The 23,970-nt window shown below is 38.5% G+C and overlaps 2 protein-coding genes across 2 annotated transcripts; both read right to left on the minus strand.

Annotated features, from left to right (window-relative positions):
* Nucleotides 1-10,961: 10,961 nt before the first annotated feature.
* Nucleotides 10,962-11,475, minus strand: LOC129248759 (circumsporozoite protein-like). The gene is made up of 2 exons (XM_054888377.1): nucleotides 11,421-11,475; nucleotides 10,962-11,353 (listed from the first exon to the last, which is right to left on the minus strand). Exons 1-2 carry the CDS (start codon nucleotides 11,473-11,475, stop codon nucleotides 10,962-10,964), a joined length of 447 nt encoding a protein of 148 aa, XP_054744352.1.
* Nucleotides 11,476-19,521: 8,046 nt separating this feature from the next.
* LOC129248124 (cuticle collagen 2-like) lies at nucleotides 19,522-20,065 on the minus strand. The gene is made up of 2 exons (XM_054887562.1): nucleotides 19,963-20,065; nucleotides 19,522-19,895 (listed from the first exon to the last, which is right to left on the minus strand). Exons 1-2 carry the CDS (start codon nucleotides 20,015-20,017, stop codon nucleotides 19,627-19,629), a joined length of 324 nt encoding a protein of 107 aa, XP_054743537.1. The 5' UTR covers nucleotides 20,018-20,065; the 3' UTR covers nucleotides 19,522-19,626.
* Between the last annotated feature and the right edge of the window lie 3,905 nt (nucleotides 20,066-23,970).

The following is a 23,970-nucleotide window of genomic DNA, read 5'->3' on the forward strand; positions in this document are numbered from 1 at the left end:
CTAAAACCTTTAGAAAGAATCAAGAATTAAAGCTACTCAGCCTAATACAGGGTGGCTGATGAATTTTGCTACATTAAGAAACTCAAATAACTGTTTTTTTAGTGTATGGAATTCATTTATTTTTTTTCAAGTTGAAGGTCATTAAATTTTATTAAATGTAGCTTAACTAGTTTTAAAAATAATTGAATTTAAATGCCCCCCATGCTCGTTGACACAAGTGCGGCATCTTAGTAAAAAGTTGTTCATTGCTGCTTTGAGAGTTGCGACAGGAATAGCCGCAATTGTTGCCCGAATGGATTGTTTTAGTTCATCCAAATTTGTTGGCTTTGTTTTATAAACTTCTTGTTTACATAAACCCCACAAGAAAAAGTCAGGTGCAGTAAGGTCAGGCGACCTGGGGGGCCAACGAAATTCGGAGTTTCTTGAAATCAGTTTATTGGGAAATTTTCGTCGCAACTCTGTCATAACAGTCTGGGCTATGTGAGACGTTGCCCCATTTTGTTGAAACCACACAGAGTTGAAAGGAATTCTCTTTCGGCGTAGTTCTGGATAGAAAAATTCTTTCAGCATTTTCAAATAACGGTCTCCAGTAACCGTAACGGTGTGACCATTTTCTTCAAAAAAATAAGGCCCGACAATACAGCGTGAAGAAACCGTACACCGCACTGTCACGCGAAGAGGATGCAATTCCGTCTCGTGGAGTATCTGTGGGTTAGAAGTACTCCATATTCGACAATTTTGTTTGTTCACATTGCCGTTTAAATCGAAATGGGCCTCATCAGACATGAAAAGGCAGTTTAACATGTTTTGGTCTTCTTCCACCATTTGCAGGATCTTCTGGCAAAATTCCAAGCGAATCGGCAAGTCTGCTGCATTCAGTTTGTTAACCATTTGAATTTTGTAGGGAAATAAGTCTAAATCTTTGTGCATTATTGTTTGCAAAGACTGTCGGCTGACACCAAGTTGAGCAGATAAGCTTCTTGTTGAAACCCTTGGATTGCTTTGTATAGCTGCAGCTACAGCAGCTATCGTTTCCTCCGTCCGAACTGGTAGGTTTCGATGATAAGGCCTTCTTGCGACTGTTCCTTGCTCAGCAAAATTATTCACCAGTCTCATTATGGTCCATCTGCTCGGGGGATCGCCGCCAAACATCCGCCTGTACTCTCTCTGTACCAAAACTACGGACTCCAGTGCGTGATAGCGGCGGACTATCCAAATTCTTGTTTGCGTGTCCCAGTTATCCATTTTAATAAATTTTAAAGATCAATCTGCAAATTAAAACAAAAATGGAACAGATAACTTAAAAAGAAAAAAGTTATTCAATTTTTTTTGGTAGCGGCTTTCATCAGCCACCCTGTATCTTGCAACACGCGTACTGTAAAGAAAAAAACAGCACTTATGTGTAACTCACTTGTTATAGGAATTGAAAACTCGATCTATAATAAAGGATACACACTGGTAGCTTTCCTTGATATCGCGGGCGCGATGCCCCACTGGACACCTTAATAGAGGCACTAACCGATATGGGGATCTCTAAGACTCTGGTTGAGTTCATCAAAAACATGCTCAAGAGCAGGTTTCCGATCGCAATCCTAGGAGCCTCGAAGATCAGGAAAGGAGTCAGTAGAGTAACACCTCAAGATGGTGTGCTTCTCCCGCTCCTTTGGGTGCTGGCAATACACTTCATGCTAATGAGCCTAGCGGAGATAGGACAGCACAGAGCGAAATTTCTCCATACATTTTGCGAAATCATGCAAGATTTACTAAATCCTTGTCAAAAGCAAATGATCTAAGCGACAACTCTAATAAAACTGAACTCATCATATTTACTGGGAAACACAGAAGTGCAGAAATAACTCCTCCCATGCTAGGTGGTGCGGCAATTTCGTTTATTGATGAAGCCCGCTACTTAGGACTAATATTAGACAGAAAACGCAGATGGAAGTCTAATGTCCAAAATAGAGTAAGTAGAGCTACAATAGCACTTTACTCTTGCAATCGGATTAAGTTGAGGTATTTCCCTCGTCAGGCTATACCATGACAGTGGATCCCACGGGAACTCAACGAAAAATAATTGACGTTAAAACATTTGTAAGCAAGAGGCAGACCAAGATCAAGATGGATTCACGAGCTAGAAGACGATGTGGGGAAACTCAAGCTCAACAGCTGAACGGAATCAACCAAGGATCGGGGCAAATGGAGACACTTTGTGCAGCAGGCCAAAACTCACACAGAGCTATAGCGCCAAATAACGATGATGAATTCAGGCCCACCTGGGCCTCTTGGTCCTCTAGACCCTCTTGGTCCTGCTGGTCCACCTGCGCCTCTTGGTCCTCTAAACCGTCTTGCCCCTCCTGTGCCTCCTGGTCCTCCTGGACCACCTCGTCCTGTAAATATTTGGGATTGTATATTGAAATTGCATTTACGAATTGAATAAATTGGTGGAAAACTGGCCTTGAGCGAGAATGACTACTAAAGCAATAACAAATAGTCTTGTAAATAGTTTCATCTTTCCAAGAATTTCAACTTTTCCAAATTGATACTCACTTATATTTTGGAAAGCCTTATATATCATACTATAATTCTAGTTAGGGAAAGAGTAAAAAAACACTTCAATATTTGCTTAACAAATTTGGAATGCAAATAAATTACAGATAACCAATATTTTGAACACATTTTTCCTGTTCCCTAGCAGTCACGCGCGGTTCGGAATTTAGCTACTAAGCAACGACGTCATAAGCGAAGACGTCACCTTCATAGTTTTGGTTAAACGGGTTTAGCTCACACTTTATTTTCATTCCTGGTTAACGTGAAAGATTAGGTAAGTAAAAATTGTTCTCCGCCGGAAGAAACGATTTCGCAGATGAAGAATGGTCTAGTGGGTTAATCACTGAAAATGTTGAAAGCTTCATGAAAATTATCGAGTCAGACCGATATGTGAGCTCTTATTATATTGCCCTAAAATTGGAGATTAGTCAGAAAACGAATTGTAATCATTTGCAAATAATAATTATAAACTCTTTTTCTTCATCTTGATAGTTTAACAAAACGCGCCAGTATTCACCGAGTCTCAAAAGTCAATGGTGTTAGGAATATCAGGAAACATTCCAAGTAACCTTAAGTGTCCCGAGTTGTTTGACTTGAGCATTGATGATTCCCTCAATCGCGCTTTGGCGGCTAGTTGTCTAGAATATAGGTCAATTAGTAAGAAATTCAGCATAACATTTAGAGGCGAAGTTAGCGTTGTTTTGAGCGCTCCAGTAATACTGAGGCTAGCCGCCCTTTGAATGCTATCAAGCCTCTTGATTGACGTTTTCTTATGAAGCATTGGCCACCACAACTACACAAAGGACTTAAGGACATAAGCATTCCTCTAACGAGTTATACACTGGGAGTGACCTGAGCTTAATCGCGGAAACCAATAGAAGGTGGTCTCTGACTACTAACTGTAGGGTCTTCAAAGTGCTGGATCCACCACCACCGTCCTTACAGGTATTATAACGGGTCAGTGCACTATTTTCACCCTAGCCAGTAAAATTCGTGCAACTCATCATTGATTTCTGCAGGAGCTGTGGAGATGAAGAAGAAATCGGTATAACACATCTTCTGACTTCAAAGAAGCCGTGCCAAATCGCCAAGGCCTTGGGCCTGGGGAATTTGCAAAATGTCTCACTGGAGGGACTAGTTACCTTCTTAAAACGAGGACGGAAATTAAATGCATGTATCGCAATGGGCCTTAGCGCCAGCGAGTGCCTTTTCTTAAACAAGCAACCTGACTAACCTAACCTAACCTAAGTTCCATTTTAAGCCTATAGTTTTTTCACATACGGATAGCGCCATAGCAACCTTCTTTACTCAGTGCGGAAAATTCAGTTTCCATGAAAGATTTCTGTCAAGGACTAAGGGGTTACATGGGTTTCGTCGGGTAAAAAAGGGCTATTTCCAATATTCTTTTTTTCTATGTAAAAAATTATTTATTTAATTCAAACATTTTTCAGTCTCATAGATACAAATTTAAAGAATAATTTCTGAAATTTTCAAAAAAAAAAATTAAAACTCCTCCATTGTGACGTCATTTCCCGCGACCCCTCGAAAACAAGGTGCGTCTGCGTTGTCAGCATAACTCCTAACAGGATCATCATTTTCCAAAAAAATTAAAATTTCGGTCAAATTTGCTTGACATTTTGTTTTTTTTTAAATGGTTGTAATTGAAAAAAAAAATCCTTCGTTCAACCACGAGTAAATTGTATTTCGAACACCTGTGTAAAATTTCATCAAGATCAATTGAGTAGTTTTCGAGAACATTTGACAACCGACTTTGAAAACACTGTTCCGAGAAAAACGCGTTTAAAGTTTTGAGTAACAATAAAAGTGGCTTGGAGCGCACACCTTTCAAAGGCTTTATCTCCAAAACTATTATTCGGATCGACTTGAAAATTTAGGATAATATTTTTGAGATGTTGTAGAAATTAATAAGCCAAAAACACAAAATCGATTTTTTGAACTCACGAAACCCATGTAACGCCTTAAGCATATGTAGCTTGCCTTGTCACCGACCGGCAGAATAGTTCCTAGTTTGCCGCATTGAGGCTTAAATCACACAGTTTGACCTAGGTATCTATGTGTTTTGAGGTTCCTTGCATTCGACTACAGAGAGTGTATGAAATCTGTTGTTGAAATGTTGAGGGAAATCGGGCTAAAAAAACTAGAGGTGCTAAAAAACTTCTCTAAAACCTAATATATATTTTGCATACATACATTTAATTTTTTTTTTTAATTTTTATTGAATTCAAGATGAACTTTTTTTATTAGTTTTGTTACAATGAGTGAAGGGAAATCTACAGAAGGAGCTCTTCACTTTCTCGTATCAAAGATAGAGAAAGCTCATTATTCTAAGGAAATCGCCTTATGCGCATTTTTAGATATCGAGGGTGCATTTGATAATACAGATTATCGCTCGATTGATAGAGCATTACAAAATAAAAACATTGACAAGCCGACCACAGGGTGGGTAAAGGCAATGCCGGAAAGCAGAGAAATCAGCTCATCTCTAGGAGATGTATCAGTCTCAGTCAAAGCATTAAAAGGATGCCCCCAAGGTGGTGTTTTGTCACCTTTATTATGGTCCTTGGTTATTGACGACCTCCTAGTCAAACTAAGTGAGTTAGGCTTGGAGGTAATTGGCTATGCTGACGATATTGCAGTGATTATTCCTGGCAAATTCGATAGAACAATATCCAGCATTATGAATCAAACATTAAATTTCATTCTAAACTGGTGTCGTGCAGAAGGACTTTCTATAAATCCCAGCAAGACTATTATTGTACCTTTCACAAACAGATATAAGTTGGACCTTGGTTCAATTACTGTCGAAGGAACAAATATAAACTATTCCAATGAGGTCAAATATTTAGGAGTTGTTCTGGATAAAAGATTAAATTGGAACTCTCACCTTAAATCGGTGATAGATAAAGCCACCAGAGCCATGTGGGCATGTCGCAGTCTCCTGGGGAGAACATGGGGTATTGACTCCAAAATGATTCATTGGATGTACATATACAATGATGATTCGACCAATCATTACCTATGCGTCCCTTGTTTGGTGGCCCAAAACCACACAAGAAACAGCCAAGAAATTACTGGCAAGTATTCAAAGGCAGGCCTGTTTGTCTATAACAGATGCCATGCGAAGTTGTCCTACAACTGCAATTGAAGCGATAGTAGGATTATCCCCACTGCATATATTCATATGGAAATGTGCAGCTAGAAATGCACTAAAAATGCAAATCTTGTCAAATAAGGAATACAGTGACTTTGGTCATATGAGTATTCTAAGAAAAATACCGGATAGGGATATTAGCTGTTCAGTAACAGACTACATGATTCCGAAACGGGCCTTCAATAGAAATTATGAGATAATTATCTCAGACCGTGATGAATGGGAAATTGGAGGACCTTGGGTTAACCCAAAAAGTCTGAAATGGTTCACTGATGGTTCAAAAACAAATACTGGAGTTGGTGCCGGGATCTTTGGACCCTACACAAAAATTTCAGTGTCTTCCAGGCCGAAATCCAAGCGATTTCGATCTGTGCACTGACAAATCTAAAAAGGGGTATCAAAAGGGCCCACATAACTATATATTCGGACTGAAAGCACTAATGTCTCATTCTTTGGAGTCGAGACTAGTGGAAGAATGTGTAAACAATCTTCAAAAATTAAGTACAAAAAATACGGTTGTACTTTGCTGGGTTCCAGGTCACTCTGGAATCGAGGGTAACGAAATTGCTGATGAACTGGCAAGGGCTGGATCGACATCAGACCTTATAGGACCAGAACCATATTGTGGTATCAACTGGGCGGAAGCTAAATCTAGGGTAGACCAGTGGGAACATACTCTCAGAATAGCTTACTGGGAAGATGAAACTTCGTCAAGCCAAGAGGTTGGTTAGACCTTTTACCTACAAAAAGGAACTGATTAACTTACGGAAAGTAGATATCAGGAAAATAGTAGGCTTTCTTACGGGCCACTACTATCTAAACTATCATCTTAACAGAATTCAACTTCTCAGGGACACTGAGTGTAGACTCTGTTTTGAGGATGATGAAACAACGGAGCACTTATTGTGCGAGTGCGTTGCACTGGCTAGAACCAGAATGCAAATTTTCCACCGTGATCAACTGGATCCGGAAGAAATAAAGAAAGCTCCTATTACAGATATACTAAGGTTTATACGTATAGCAGAAAAATTGTTGGAAGAACATGGCTTTCAACCAACTCCTTCCCAAAGGCAGAGAACAACTAGGCAAACTAGAACCTGATGTAGTGGTCGGGTAACTTTCGCAGATGATCAGAAGGATCATCCATATTAAATTAGGTAGCTTGACACAAAAGACCTTTTAGGTCGCAGTGTCGGTCATTGGACCACCTACTAGGATAAATTATTATTATTATTATTACAATGAGTGTAATTTATTTATATGGCTTCATAAAATGAATCGTTTGGTTTTTTAAATCATAACAATTTTCTTGGTAATTAATTGCCTTCAAGAGGCTCATCTTCCACCTTATTTTCAAGGCCTTCATTCTGGGGAATTCAAATACTTAAATCATCAAATATTATACAAATATTTTGAAGAATACACACATTAAGAATTATATTAACAACAAAACATAAATAGGTTTGTTGTGTAGGTACGTAGGTGAAATGGCTGAAGTACCAGGGGAGTGCCAGCCCCAAATAATACTAAACCTGAGACACTGATATATAAAAAAACTAAGGCAGATATATGTATATAGTCAGCCAGAGCTGTTGATGTAATGGAGAAGATTGATTGATTGCACTGTCCCAGGCTGTGGCAGAAAGGAGCACCCAGTGACCTTAATCGTCCATGTAGCTGTCGAACGCGGACATTTACAGAGGAAATGTTCAATAGTCTCATTCTCTGACAGGTCCCCACATCCGCATCCGCAATGGGGATCCTGTGAAATGCACCAATTTGCTAAATCGAGTTTTTAATAACCCACAGGCGTTTTCTACATGCGAGTAGAAGAGTGGATTTTATTAAAATTTCGTTGCGATAAAGTCAAATTGCCGGGATCCTTATAAGGTAGTACTAACTGCCTTACTAAAGCATAAGCAGAGTCACCCGAAAGAGGGGGAGCCCTTAGGAAACAAATTTGGGGGACTGTGCGTTACAAAACGGATTTGATCTTCGAAGCACTCAGCTGTCATGTAGTGATCCAGGCTCACCCCAATTTACGTCGGTAAATCTTTTTCAGCATCCACTACTGCTTCAAGCACTCAGTTGTAGCTGTGTTTCCGATCAAAATAACTTTCCTTATTGTTTTGGTGAGCTTTGATGCGAATATGCGAGCAGCCAATGGCTCCAATAACGTCCGGTATCTCACTGTTTTCTTGAACATTCCTCCTCATATTGGCTGCATCTGCACTTTTAAGTACTCGTGGCCAATTGATATCATCCACGAGAAAATATTGTTTACTACATACCAAGTAGTTGACTGAGATACTCCGAATAGGTTGCCCAGTTGTCGAAACGTTGTGTTGTTTCTGATGCACCAAATATACATCAACACTTTTCTCCTGCTTGGGTATCTCTCTGAAAAAGCTTAAGGTATATTTAGGAACTAAATTTAAATTATTTGGTTTGCGTACCGCTTAAATATTATTCAGTCTCATGTGTGATATAAACTCATTTTGTGAAAATCCTTTTGTCACTTTGGAAACGTTTAAAGATGTTGTGTTTCTTCTCGTTCGGATTCTTCGAAGCTTGATGAACGGTCCGAACTGGAGCTTGAAGCAATGGTGTCCAAAACTGTCAATACAACTTCAGTTCTGATCATAAGCACTTCTTCACCTTCAAAGTACATATAATATTATGAAACCGGAAACATTTTTACATGACATACATATCAATTATAAATTTGCTTACCAAATTTAGTCGCTCGTTGTCCATGTTTGCGTTTATAGTGTGAATCGTATGGAAATTTTTAAAGTTTTGTGTATTTTCTTCGATCAAATGAATTCTTATTTTGTCAATGCTTGCAAGCAGCTCGTCAAGTGCTTCCAATCAATCATCACTTTTCCAGCGCTACCAACATACATATGTTTATTTATACCATACTCGCTAATGCATGGCGAATAGAAGAGGTCTAATACATGGAAACAGTTTAATATGCACTGGATTCTGACACTTAAAAACACGCACAACACAAAATAGCGGCTAAAAGAATGAAAAAGCGAATAATGGGTAGAAATGCAGAGAAAATAAAACAAATACATTTGCAAATATAAGCATAAGCCGATTACCAACAACAAATGCAATACTTAGCATTAATTGCTAACTGAAAATAAGGCATTTTAATTAAAATTGAATTGAATCAACAATAACAACTGGAATAGATAATAGCCAACTATGCTTTGAACGTAGCAAAATTGTTATTCAATGCTTATAATTACAATTTTGTTTAAATAGACAGAAAACAAAAAAATTATCCAGCACTTCACAGAAACAGAACTCCGAACCTCCACATTCGGTCACCAAACATTCCACCTTTCACTCCGTGCTAAGTGGAAGGGAATTGAACTCCCCGCTATTCATACTATCATATTTAAATTTGTAACATCTGTTCATTATGTTGTGTGAAATTAGTAGGAGCATTACTAGGTCGAGCTCGATTGAACAACATCATGGAATTAAATTACGATTACGACTCAATTTGATTTATTTATTGAAAAGAGTAATAATTTTAAATAAATATTCCACTCAAAAATAGGAAAAAGTCTAAGGCCTTATTGATTTAAGTAGTTAACGATGTAGAGAAAGAAAAAAAGAAATAATTATATTATATGATAGTAAGTTTAATAGAGGCTAACTTCAAGATAATAATATAAGTACGAGGGGGGTTCAATAAGTACCCGTGTTAGAAATGAAGACACCACTTTTTCAAAAATCATTTTTTTATTTGTCAACATAGTCCTCTTTTAGAATGATACACTTCTCTCAACGAACCGGTCATTTGCTTAACCTCTCCTATGCCTTTGTCTCTGTCTGATGACTTCCTCGCTACCAGGTTTCATCAACGGTGACAACTCGACTCAAAAATTCCTTAGGATCTCGCTTAAATTGCTTCAAATAATGCTTCGAAGTTAACAGCCGCATCCACTTGTTGTCCACCGTGAGCAATCGCAGCACCCATCTGGCCGACAATTTTTTCATCGCCAACTTTTCACGTAAAATATTAAATGCTGTTCCGGTCGGCACACCTATATCCTCTGTTACTTCGCATACTTTCCTTCGTCGGTCAGCGAGAATAATGTCGTGGACTTTTTAAATGATTTCCTCGGTAACCACGTCTGCCAAGCATACTGGTCGATCCTCATCATAAACGGATGTTCGTCCACGTTTAAATTTGTTGAACCAATACCTAATGTCCCCATAGACAGCATCCAACTTTGCTTTTCTCTCCGCGCATTTTTCCCCATCCAAAAACAAACAGCGACGTACCGAAAATACTACTCTTTTTCCATCTTACCGAAAATCACGAAACACGCCTTACACCAATTGTTGCCAAATCCAAACTAACCTACTTATCAATCAGTCTGAAATTTGTTTTGCCGTCGTTTAATAGATGACAGCACACGATGCTAACACCAACTTCTCTCTATATTTCTTGTTGCTGGAATGTTGGGTAAGACGAGACGAAGACGGGGTGTAGGCCGTGACTGTATTGACAATTTTTATATTCATTTACGGAGTTGGAATAAAATTTCTATCATATAATATATATCGCATCGTTCATGGAATTCAAGCTGTTAAGAATTATGAAGTTCAATTTATACCTATCACAAGCCACCGAAACTAATTGCTGTAATGAACTCAATGGTAACATTTCAATTTTTTTTAGCACCATGGGGCTTCCATCGCGTGGTGTGCGAACTGATTGCATCTTTGGGTTTATTTTTTTCACCAATACCCTGATAGTTGCAAGTTATTGATTTTTTTTGGTTGGGAGTTAAAAACCTCTTTTGTTAGATTCACTTTTTTCTTCGGTTTCGCTTTGCAGCTGGTCTCATGCCATCTCATAACATTAAATTATTTCACCCTTAGAAGTTTATTTAGAGTTGATGCCACCATCTATTTGTGATGTGATTACTAGAAGATTTAGCCAAACGAAAGGATAATATTTTATTCGAGACGATTATAAAACGCAAAGGTAAAGCACTAACAAAGTAAAAACTATTAGTAAGACAAACACTTAAGGACGCCAGTGGGCCCGCGCTAGTCAGAAGATGACGGAAGAGCTCGTGAGGGATGAAGAGGAAGTGAAGACGTTTTAATTAACAGCTCCTTTTTTAAGTCAGTTAGATATTTCTTTTATTTAAAGTGCTTCTTTAATTTTTTTTGTTATTTACATAATCTTTGGATTCCCATAATAGTTTCATGCATAAGCATACTCAACTATTGTAGATGTTGAAGGTGCCTCAGTTGTGGTTGTGGTTGTGGTAGTTGAGTTTGAGGGTGCGACTGTTGAGTTCGAAGGGGAGAGAGTGGAGTTTGAGGGTAGGAATGGAGGTGGAGGTGGAGGTGGAGGAGGAGCTGGACCACCAGGCCCTTCTGGTCCTCCTGGTCCACCTGGGCCTCCTGGTCCACCTGGACCACCAAATCCTTGTGGTCCTCCTGGTCCACCTGGTCCTCCTGGTCCACCTGGGCCTCCTGGTCCACCTGGACCACCAAATCCTTGTGGTCCTCCTGGTCCACCTGGGCCTCCTGGGCCACCTGGTCCCCTTTGTCCTCTTGGTCCACCTGGACCGCCTGGACCTCCTCGTTGTCCTGAAAATATTTGAGATCGTATACTTAAATTGCTTTTACAAAAAGAATAAGTTTTTAGGAAACTCACCTTCGGCGAGGACGACTACTAAAGCAATAACAAATAGTCCCGTAAATAATTTCATCTTTCCACGAATTTCAACTTTTCCTAATTGATACTCACTTTTATTTTGTGAAGCCTTATATACTTTAATTTTACTTAGGAAAGAGTAAGCAAACAACTTAATAGTTATTTAACTTTATTTTGGCAAATTCTTAAAACAAACTTAAATACTGCAATGCAAATAAATTGCAGACAAACAAAGCTTTGAACACATTTTTCCTGTTCAATAGCTGACACGCGCGGTTCGATTTAGCTACTAAGCAACGAATTCAGAAGTGTTCAAATCAGCTTTGTCTTTTGCGGTGAATGTGCTTTAAACCTTGTGGACGGAGCCGCTCGACGGGCGAGAGGTATTGAGCGCGTAGTAAAGAAAATAAATACGTTGAACGTTATAAAAACTAAGGCTTTATTAAAACAACAAAAATTTTTCATAAAATCAAAAAATAATTATAAACAAACTGTTATCACTGCTCATGTTGAAATGCCTGAGTGGATTCCGTACTGCACATATTTCACTTACACTTGACGAAGTCATCTTCTTCAGATTCAAAGTAATATTCCTTAGATCTGTCACTATCTAGCGTATAATCTCTAGATCGCTTAGCCATCGTGCGTGGGACAAAATATGTAAAAAGTCTGCTGGTTCTTCTGGCAGTGACACTGAGAGACTGAATTGAATAACTTAAATTCATTCTGACTACCGTCGTCTCACGTCGTAAGTTTACATTATAAGGAAGATCAGACTTCATCGCTAATGGCCCCTAATGTCTTTTAATGAAAACGTAACTCTTTTACTATACCTATGCGTATCCTATCGCTCAGAACGACAGACGTTGCCAGCTTTGCAGCTACGAACTGATTTGGGCGGCTATATGCCGACACTCATCCCCAAAGGCTTAACACACACTTCATTCTAATTCCCGTTTGACGTGAAATATTAGGTAAGTGAAAATTGATTTCTGACATTTTAAAGAAGATATTAAGCCCCATTACCGAATTCCTCTATACGAGCAAGAACTCTTATTCAAGAGGATATCGAGAGAAGAGAGTGTAGAATGATCTTAGAGCTTCGGTGCGTCCAAACATGCCAGAGAACATGTCGGAACATTATTTGATGTATTCGCACACAGCTCACGACAAATGGTAGCACATCAACATTTTGCCCAATTTTTCCATATAAAAAAATTACATTCGTTACATAGCTCAAAATGCGAAAAAGCCGTCAAGGAAGAAATTTATAGAAAATCACCGGAACTTAATAAATCCACTTTAATTTTGCACCTTACATATTATGCCAGAATTAAATAAGCTGTAAAACTGCGTACCAAAAAACTTTCGCGAAATTCTTAAATAATTTGTGGAGTTTCGCTATTTTTTATAGAGAATAATAAAATTGGAATATTGGATTTACTTGCACACACACATACGTACATATATGGTTGATGTTAGACAATGAGTTACACTTTTTTACAAAAATAATAAACATTCAAGAAAGAAACAGAAGACCAAAATGGTATATTTCTCTTTTGAGAGCTCACGGCCGTTCGCAGAGAAAATTAACAGTAGTCAAGCCTAGCCTAGTCAGGGCAGTCAAAACTTTAGGTCGTACACGTAGAACGTACTACTTACTAGTTCATATATGTATGTGTTTTTAAATAAAGGGTGGTTAAATTTCAAGGGCCGATGTTGAATGTGAACCACACCTAAACGCCAAGTGTTTTTCTGTATTTCATTTGACATTTTTCTATTTCGTCAGACTAATTTCAATCAGACTAACTCAATTTGAACCATGGAAAGATACACAATTGAGCAACGCGTTAAAGTTATTCAGGCTTACGAGTATTATGAAAACGGGCGTTCAATTCAAAATGGATATCGCGCACTTCGTAATTTTTTCGGTCAATTCAATCGTCCAAATGTGCGTACAATCGGACAAATTGTGCAAAAGTTTGAGCAAACCGGGTAGTAGGACATGTGAAAACACCAGTGATTGGTGGTACAGTTCTTACTGCAGAAAATATTGCTGCTGTTCGCGATAGTGTGGTTGAAGAGCCGTCCACCTCAACTCGTCGTCGTGCGCAACAATTGCACCTCTCACGCTTGTCGTTGATGAACATTATGCATAAAGACTTGCATTTACACGCTCAATGGTCAGAATGGCGGCAGGAAATGGCAACAGTGAATGACCAATTTTCGAAGAAAATCATCTTCAGTGAAGAGGCACATTTTCACCTCAGTGGATTCGTCAATAAGCAGAATTGCCGCATTTGGGCGAATAATAATCCAAGAGTGATTGCCGAAAAACCAATGCACCCACAAAGAGTGAATGTTTGGTCCGGTTTATGGGCCGGCGGCATCATTGGGCCATATTTTTTCCAAAATGAGGCCGGTCAGGCAGTTACTGTGAATAGTGTTCGCTATCGTGAGATGATAACGAACTTTTTACGACCCGAATTGGAAGATATGGATGTGGACGATATATGGTTTCAACAGGACGGTGCCACTTATCACACAGCTAACGAAACAGCGGCTCTTTTACGCGAAATATTTGATGGCCGACAAATCTCAAGTCGCGGCGATGTCAATTGGCCGCCAAGATCATGTGATTTGACACCGTTGGACTTCTTTCTTTTGGGTTATTTGAAAGGAAAGATGTACGTCGATAAGCCAGCAATAATTCAAGAGCTAAAGGATAAGATAATTTGGCACATTAACGGCATAGAACCTCAATTATGCCTCAGCGTCATCGAAAATTTGGACCATCGGATGGAGGTGTGCCGCCGAGATCGCGGCGGCCATTTGGCTGTTATTTTGTTCCATACTTAATTGAACCATACCAGTTTTATCATAATAAAGAGAAATGACAATAATTTCCTTAAACAATTTTATCTTATTCAAAATCAGCACCCGCCCTTGAAACTTAACCACCCTTTATAATATAATTGGCACATACGCCGCCTTTTATTAAGCGTTTCAGCCGACCTCCTCCTCCAATTTGTTGTGAGCATCTTGATGTTATTCCACAAAAAGAGGGGCATAAAAATTTACGTCTCCGAAAACCAAATACTATAGTTTTTTATGAGAAGCTTTTGTCATGGCGGAAATATACTCGGAGCTGGTCATTGGTACCCTCTTCCGCTTGAATGGCGCGATAACTGTTAAAGCCATTTTGATCGCGATTAGCAAAGCGTGCAACTATTTTCTTTCATATGTTAACCGGCTCTAGTAGGGCGCATTAAGTGAAAGTAAGTCATTCTTCGTCTGCTTTATTATTATGACACGATTTGGCATTGACACCTGAAAGATCAATTTTATCCTTTTCATAGATTCAGAGTATTTATATGAGCCCAACTTACCCAATACATTTTAGTGTCTACCCTATTTTAATGAGTTTTATTTCCTCCTCTGGGAAGATATGTTTACTCAGATGTTTGTTCCGCTTATAAATCAGTGCTGGACACGATGGCAGCACATGTTTGGCAGTTTGATCTTTTTCGATTCAATCATCAATGGCCTGATATAATACCTTTGATGATTCTGAAATTATTCTTATTTCGATAGTTGATTTTTAGATCTGAAGTCTCAATAAAAAGGTTCAATCAGTTGGCGGATGGTGGTTTTCAGTTTTCCGCTCGTTAAGCCTTGTAGGACCTTATATGATATGCGATATTTAGAAGACCAATTCCGTGATAGTTAGTGTAATCAAACAGTTATTCAGGCTCTACAAATTGGTCATATTTCGAAGAAAATTATGGAATAGGCGCCACTATCCGAGTGATCAGAAATTTCAGAAGATCTTGTGAAACATAAAAGAAGAAAAGAGCTCAGCTCGTTTCCGCTAACTGTAACTGTAATGTAATTATAATTGGAAAAAAATCCTTCGTTCAAACACGAGTAAATTGTATCTCGAACACCTGTGTAAAATTTCATCAAGACCAGTTGAGTAGATTTCGAGAACATTTAACAACCGACTTTGAAAACACGGTTCCGAGAAAAACGCGTTTAAAGTTTTGAGTAACAATAAAAGTGGCTTGGAGCGCACACCTTCCAAAGGCTGTATCTCCAAAACTATTATTCGGTTCGACTTGAAAATTTAGGATAATATTTTTGAGATGTTGTAGAAATTAATAAGCAGAAAAACAAAATCGATTTTTTGAACTCACGAAACCCATGTAACCCCTTAAGCATAGGTAGCTTGCCTTGTCACCGACCGGCAGAATAGTTCCGCTGAGTGGCGGACGCCGAAGGTCGGGAATTTTATATTTCCTTGTAAACAACACTAGTTCGGTCTTTGCCGCATTGAGGCTTAAACCACACAGTTTGGCCTAGGTATCTATGTGTTTTGAGGTTCCTTGCATTGGACTACAGAGAGTGTCTGAAATCTGTTGTTCAAGTGTTGAGGGAAATCGGGCTAAAAAACTAGAGGTGCTAAAAAACTTCTCTAAAACCTAATATTTTGCACACATACATTTAATTTTTTTTTTTAATTTTTATTGAATTCCAGAAGAATTTGTTTTATTAGTTTTGTTACAATGAATGTAATTTATTTATATGGCTTCATAAAATGAATCGTTTGGTTTTTTAAATTAATTAATTGCCTTGAAGAGGCTCATCTTCCACCTCATTTCCAAAGCATTCGTTCTGGGGAATTTAAATACTTAAATAATCAAACCCAAACGCGTTTTCTACATGCGTGTAGAAGAGTGGATTTTATGAAAATTTCGTGGCGATAAAGTCAAATTGCCGGGATCCTTATAAGGTGGTACTAACTACCTTACTAAAGCATAAGCAGAGTCACCCAAAAAAGAGGAGTCCTTAGCAAACAAATTTGGTGGACTGTGCGTTACAAAACGGATTTGATCTTCGAAGCACTCAGCTGCCATGTAGTGATCCAGGCTCACTCCAATTTATGTCGGTAAATCTTTTTTCAGCATCTACTACTGCTTGAAGCACTCAGTTGTAGCTGTGTTTCCGATCAAAATAGCTTTCCTTATTGATTTGGTGAGCTTTGGTGCGAATATGCGAACAGTCAATGGCTCCAATGACGTCCGGTATCTCACTGTTTTCTTGAACATTCCTCCTCATATTGGCTGCTTCTGCACCTTTATGTACCTGTAGCCAATTGATATCATACACGAGGAAATATTGTTTACTACATACCAAGTAGTTGACTGAGATACTCCGAATAGGTTGCCCAGCTGTCGAAACGTTGTGTTGTTGCTGATGCACCAAATATACATCAACACTTTTTTCCTGCTTGCGTATCTCTCTGAAAAAGCTTAGGGTATATTTAGGAACTAAATTTAAACTGTTTGGTTTGCGTAGCGCTTAAATATTCTGCAGTTTATAGCTTCAGTCTCATGTGTAATTTAAACCCATTTTGCGAAAATCCTTCTATCACATCGGAAACGCTTAAAGATGTTGTGTGTTTCTTCTCGTTCGGATTCTTGTGAGCTTGACAGTCCGAACTGGAGCTTGTGGAGCTGGTGTCCAAAACCGTCAATACACCTTCAGTTCTGATCATAAGCACTTCTTCACCTTCAAAGTATTATGAAACCAGAAACGTTTTTTACATGACATACATATCAATTATAAATAAAAACATTTGCTTACCAAATTTAGTCGCTCGTTCTCCATGTTTGCGTTTATAGTGTGAATCGTATGGAAATTTTTAAAGTTTTGTGTATTTTCTTCGATCAAATGAATTCTTATTTTGTCAATGCTTGCAAGCAGCTCATCAAGTGCTTCCAAACAATCATCACTTTTGACAGCACTTTTTCAGCGCTACCAACATACATATGTTTATTTGTACCATACTCGCTAACGCATGGAGAATAGAAGAGGTCTAATACATGGAAACAGTTTAATATGCACTGGATTCTGACACTTAAAAACACGCACAACACAAAATAGCGGCTAAAAGAATGAAAAAGCGAGTAATGGGTAGAAATGCAGAGAAAATAAAACAAATACATTTGCAAATATAAGCATAAGCCGATTACCAACAACAAATGCAATACTTACATATATATGACGAGCATTAATTGCTAACTGAAAATAAGGTATTTTAATTAAAATTGAATTGAATCAACAATAACAACTGGAATAGATAATAGCCAACTATGTTTTGAACGTAGCAAAATTGTTATTCAATGCTTATAATTACAATTTTGTTTAAAGAGACAGAAAACAAAAAAAGTATCCAGCACTTCACAGAAACAGAACTCCGAACCTCCACATTCGGTCACCAACCATTCCATTCTCATTCCATTCTCCGCTATTCATACTATCATATTTAAATTTGTAACATCTGTTCATTATGTTGTGTGAAATTAGTAGGAGCATTACTAGGTCGAGCTCGATTGAACAACATCATGGAATTAAATTACGATTACGACTCAATATTTTTTTTATTTATTGAAAAGAGTAATAATTTTAAATAAATATTCCACTCAAAAATAGGAAAAAGTCTAAGGTCTTATTGATTTAAGTAGTTAACGATGTAGAGAAAGAAAAAAAAAGAAATAATTATATTATATGATACTAAGTTTGATAGAGGCTAACCTCAAGATAATAATATAAGTACGAGGGGGGTTCAATAAGTACCCGTGTTAGAAATGAAGACTCCACTTTTTCAAAAATTATTTTTTTATTTGTCAACATAGACCTCTTCTCCCAACGATCCGGTAATTTGCTTAACCCCTCCTACGCCTCTGTCTATGTCTGAGGACTTCCTCGCTACCAGGTTTCATCAACGGTGACAACTCGACTCAAAAATTCCTTAAGATCTCGCTTAAATTGCTCTAAATACTGCTTCGAAGTTAACAGCCGCATCGCTGGTTGTCCACCGTGAGCAATCCCAGCACCCGTCGGGTCGACAATTTTTTCATTGCCATTCTTTCACGTAAAATATTAAATGCCGTTCCGGTCCACACCTATGTCCTCTGTTTTTTCGCATACTTTCATTCGTCGGTCAGCGAGAATAATGTCGTGGACGTTTTGAATAATTTCCTCGGTAACCACGTCTGCCAAGCGTCCTAGTCGCTCCTCATAATAAACGGATGTTCGTCCACGTTTAAATTCGTTGAACCAATACCTAACTATGGTCATAGATGGCGAAGCGTCCCCATAGACAGCATCCAACTTTGCTTTTATCTCCTCGCATTTTTCCTCATCTAAAAACAAACAGCGACGTACCGAAAATACTACTCTCTTTCCATCTTAACGAAAATCATGAAACACGTCTTACTCGAGTTGTTGCCAAATCCTAACTAACCTATCAATCAGTCTGAAATTTGTTTTGCCGTCGTTTAATAGATGGCAGCACACGATGCTAACACCAACTTCCCTCTAATATTTCTTGCTGCTGGAATGTTGGGTAAGACGAGACGAAGGCGGGGTGTAGGCCGAGACTGCATTGACAATTTTAATATTCATTTACGATGTTGGAATAAAATTTCTATCATATATATAGCATCATTCATGGAATTCAAGCTGTTAAGAATTATGAAGTTCAATTAATACCGCTCACAAGCCACCGAAACTAATCGCTTAAATGTACTCATTGGGAACATTTTGATTTTTGTTAGCACCAGGAGGCTCCCATCGCGTGGTGTGCGAACTGATTGCATCTTTGTGTTTATTGAAACGAGTGTGTTGTTTTTTTCACCAATACCCTGATAGTTGCAAGTTATTGATTTTTTTGGTTGGAAGTTGAAAACCTCATTTGTTATATTCACTTTTTCTTCCGTTTCGCTTTGCGGCTGGTCTGATGCCATCTCATAACATTAAATTATTTCACCTTTAGAAGTTTATTTAGAGTTGATGCTACCATCTATTTGTGATGTGATTACTAGAAGATTTAGCTAAACGAAAGGAAATTATTTTATTCGAGACGATTATAAAACGCAAAGGTAAAGCACTAACAAAGTAAAAACTATTAGTAAGACAAACACTTAAGGACGCCAGTGGGCCCGCGGTAGTCAGAATATGACGGAAGAGCTCGTGAGGGATGAAGAGGAAGTGAAGACGTTTTAATTAACAGCTCCTTTTTTAAGTCAGTTAGATATTTCTTTTATTTAAAGTGCTTCTTTATTTTTTATTTTTTTATTTACATAATCTTTGAATTCCCATAATAGTTGCATACATCCATCAAAAGCGTGAAAGCCACCCTTTAAGCAGATGTTGTTGATGTTGTTGAGTTACTTGAAGGTGCCTCAGTTGTGGTTGTGGTTGTGGTAGTTGAGTTTGAGGGTGCAGCTGTTGAGTTCGAAGGAGAGAGAGTGGAGTTTGAGGGTAGGCATGGAAGTGGAGGTGGAGCTGGACCACCACCAAGGTGGCCACCTGGACCACCAGGCCCTTCTGGTCTTCCTGGTCCGCCTGGGCCTCCTGGCCCTTCTGGTCCTCCTGGGCCACCTGGTCCACCTGGACCTCCTCGTTGTCCTGAAAATATTTGGTATTGCATACTTAAATTGCTTTTTCGAAAATAATAAGTTGTTAGGAAACTCACCTTCAGCGAGGACGACTACTAAAGCGATAACCAATAGTCCCGTAAATAACTTCATCTTTCCAAGAATTTCAACTTTTGCAAATTGCTAGTCACTTTTGTATTGGCAAGCCTTATATACCATAATTTTGCGTGGTGAAATATTAAATAAACAATTCTGTATTTATTTAAGACATTTTACTGTTTGCAAGTTGTCAAAACAAACTTAAAGACTACAATGCAACTAAATTGCACACTAGCAATGCAAATAAATTGCACACTAGCAATGCTTAAACACATTTGACCTGTTCACTAGCAGTCACGCGCGGTTCGCAATTTAGCTAGTAGGCAATGACGTCCGAAGTATTTTTTGATTTAACTCCCACATTCTCATTTCAGCTTGATTGAAATATTACGTAAGTAAAAAATGTTTTCCGCTAGATGCCTTTAGTAAGCTATATTTCACGATGCATGCATTGTAAGAGGTTGTCCTAAACGACATTTTAAAGGAGTTATTAAGCCTATTTACAGAATTCCAGAATTGGGGTAAAATAATAAAAATTCCACACGACCAATGTGAAACTCGGAGCTGGTATCCAAACCCTGTTTCCTACTTATGCGTCCAAAACAGTGCCGAATGCAACACCAAAGCGACGAGTTACAAGTTCTCGAATTTTCTCGCCTCTTTAATGAGGTCTTTCCAATGTTGAATTCTGAGCTATTTTTGGTCCTCAGCTACCTTGTGCGGAATGAAAGGTGCTAAGATCTTTCTTTGGAGGTATTCAACTCCGATTCCATGAATTTCAACGATGATTTCGGTTCATTTTTGATAAATTTACGAAGAATTTCGATGGAATTTTCGGTAATTACTGATTTTGGGCGACGCGAACCGAATATCACCAAGATTTCATTGGAAGTCAGCTAGGGATGTAACTTCCAACACACTAACTCATGCAACTAAACAAATTTTTATGTCGCCTGTCTTGTTAATTTTGGACTTCAGAGTGTATAGGGTTGGCCTTGTAAAATTTGCTTTTTGAATCAGCTATAAAAAAAAAGAATCAATATTTTTTCAAACTTTTTTTTTATTTTGAAGATTGAACATTGTCATTTATGAATGAAAAATAATATCGTTCAAATGACTGCCACGACTGGCTTTACAGTACGCCGTTCGATCAACCCAATTTTTAAGCACATTTTCAATTGTTTAGGCTCCAATTTCATGAATGGCCACTTCGATTTCGTGTTTTAAATCATCAATCGTCTCTGGATGGTTCGCATAGCATTTGTCCTTAACGGCTCCCCACAAAAAATAGTCCAACGGGCTTAAATCACAGCTCCGGGGCGGCCAATTGATATCGGAATTTCGGCTGATTATTCGGTTTTCAAAAACGGTAGCCAAAAGTTCAAGTGTAACTTTGGCAGTGTGAAATGTTGCACCATCCTGTTGAAACCAAATGTCGTCCATGCCATCCTCTTCAATTTTTGGAAACAAAAACTCGTTGAGCATGTCACGGTAACGCTTGCCATTTACTGTAACGGCGGCTCCTCGCTCATTTTCGAAAAAAATGGCCCGATGATGCCGCCAGACCAAAAACCGCAGCAAACAGTGACTCGTTGTGGATGCATTTGCTTCTCTACAGTAACGTGTGGATTTTCTGAGCCCCAAATCCGACAATTTTGCTTATTGACGTAGCCACCGATGTGAAAATCAGAAAAGAAGAAGAAGACTCACCACTTTGGAAATAGGTTTTCAATATTTCCCAATTTTGTTCCAGCATATGGGGTCCCATTTCGTAAATGTCAAACCTTTAAGTAAATTATGAACTCATTTGACATGTCATTTGTGTTATATATATATAATTGGCGCGTACACCCTTTTTGGGTGTTTGGCCGAGCTCCTCCTTCTATTTGTGGTGTGCGTATTGATGTTGTTCCACAAATGGAAGGGCCTACAGTTTCAAGCCGACTCCGAACGGCAGATATTTTTATGAGGAGTTTTTTCATGGCAGGAATGCACTCGGAGGTTTGCCATTGCCTGCCGAGGGGCGGCCGCTATTAAAAAAATGTTTTTATTAATTTCGTTTTCACCGAGATTCGAACCAACGTTCTCTCTGTGAATTCCGAATGGTAATCACGCACCAACCCATTCGGCTACGGCGGCCTCCGTCATTTGTGTTACCATTCTCAAAAAATAATTGGTGCAAAAAGCAAACGCTATGTGGCTCACCCTGTGTGTCCATCGGTTCCATGATAGCTGAGTAAAGTGAAAGCTTACTTTCGAGAGAAATATGATAAGTTTGATGTAGTAACCAATATAAGCCTCTGAGTTTTATTCCTAGAGGCTTCCTTTTGCCGAAAATATAGGATTTCCATGTAAGTTTGATATCAGGATGCATGCCGAGATAATTTGTGACGTTGGTTTGTGGTATGATTATGTTATTGAGCTTAACTAATGGGCAAATTTTTCAATTTAGTGGGAAAGTGACTTGAGAACATTTTGTCTCGTTTGACTTAATGCGCCATTCTTTCAACCACTGAGTTATTTTATCAAGTCCTTTGTACCCCACATGGGTAGTGGGAGTCAATTGTGACGGCAGTGTCATCCGCGAACGTTCCGCATATTGTTTCTTCAGAAGCTGGTAGATCGTTTGTGTACGGCAAGTATTATGGGCCCCATATACTGCCTTGGGGGTACACCAGCTGAACTTTCACGTAGTTCAGACTGTTATTCGCCTTGTTTGACAAAGAAATATCGATTTTCCAAGTAGGGCATAATAAATATGTAATAATTTATTGGAAGAGTGTCCTTTATTTTATATAGAGTAAGCCATCATGCCAAACGCGATCAAAGGCTTGAGATATATCGAGAAATGCCGCTCTGCAATATTTTTTTCACATGCTTTGTGTATGCTTATAAAGTCTATGGACTTGTTCGATGGTACTGTGTTTTTTCCTGAAACCGAATTTGTGATTTGGCATCGCACAATTGCTCGTTACTTAACCCGACTTTTCTGACCCCACGAAATCGTACTCTCTCCAAGAACTGCTGAAAAAGTAAAAGATACACTAGCACACCTAATCCACAAGAACGACGTATAAAAAAGTTCTCGAAAAATGAAGTTAAAGAAGTGATAAAAAAACGTAAAAAAAAAGAAGGTCACTTGATATGATCTCATAACAGGAGAAGTACTGTAACAACTTCCAGAAGAAGGACTCATTTTTCTTACGTACATATTTATATAATTATATTATCTAGGGAAAGTAGCTCAAGTAAAAATTATCCTCAAACCAGGGAAAAGCGCGGAATAAGTCGAATCTTATCGGCCCATCAGCCTATTGCCTCTAAAGTAATGCCAATTTAAATTGAAAAAAGAAATTATTGAAAAATTTTTTTTTATGAAAAATTTTCAAAATTGAATTATTGTCTTACATTGAATGTTTTCGTTACCAATATCGCACTGCGAATACTGCAAAGCACACAAAATAACATGCTAAGCAGCGAGGAAACGTGGGAGATCATCAGTAATTTCGCGAAAAAAGTTCTCCGATTGCAAAAGCGGGACCTAGACGCAGCCATACAAGCACAGACTTAGTAATTATAAAGATGGAACGCCACTCTGAAGTAATACGAAAGCGGTTCCAAGGGGGCGACGGTTCCAAACGCGAGGGAGTTTATTACCAAACGTACCATTGCTGCGAGAGGCATTTTAAATTTCCTCATCCGCAAAAAAAATTATATTATTATTATTATTATGCGGGGAATTAGCCCTGCGTCCTGAAAGATCAACTCCACCCCTTCATAGATTTAAAGTATTTCTCTGAACTGAACTTTCTCAATAAAGTTTAAATTTATTTGAGCTATTTTATTGAGTTGTATGATATTTTTCCTCTAGCAAAATATGTTTACTTAGGTGTTTGTTTCGCTTACTCACGATCATATGCTTATGCATACGCTAGACACGATGCCAGCACATGTTTGGCAGCTTCATTTTCCTACCTACAAAACTCGCAAATTCCATTGAAGTACAT

The sequence above is a fragment of the Anastrepha obliqua genome, chromosome 5 (genome assembly GCF_027943255.1).
Source record: "Anastrepha obliqua isolate idAnaObli1 chromosome 5, idAnaObli1_1.0, whole genome shotgun sequence".
NCBI lineage: Eukaryota > Metazoa > Arthropoda > Insecta > Diptera > Tephritidae > Anastrepha > Anastrepha obliqua.

Coding starts and splice junctions, on each gene's coding strand:
- LOC129248759 (XM_054888377.1), bottom strand. CDS start 11,475: ATGAAATTATTTACGGGACTATTTGTTATTGCTTTAGTAGTCGTCCTC. Junction 11,354..11,420: donor AGTAGTCGTCCTCGCCGAAG/GTGAGTTTCCTA, acceptor AAATATTTTCAG/GACAACGAGGAGGTCCAGGC.
- LOC129248124 (XM_054887562.1), bottom strand. CDS start 20,017: ATGAAGTTATTTACGGGACTATTGGTTATCGCTTTAGTAGTCGTCCTC. Junction 19,896..19,962: donor AGTAGTCGTCCTCGCTGAAG/GTGAGTTTCCTA, acceptor AAATATTTTCAG/GACAACGAGGAGGTCCAGGT.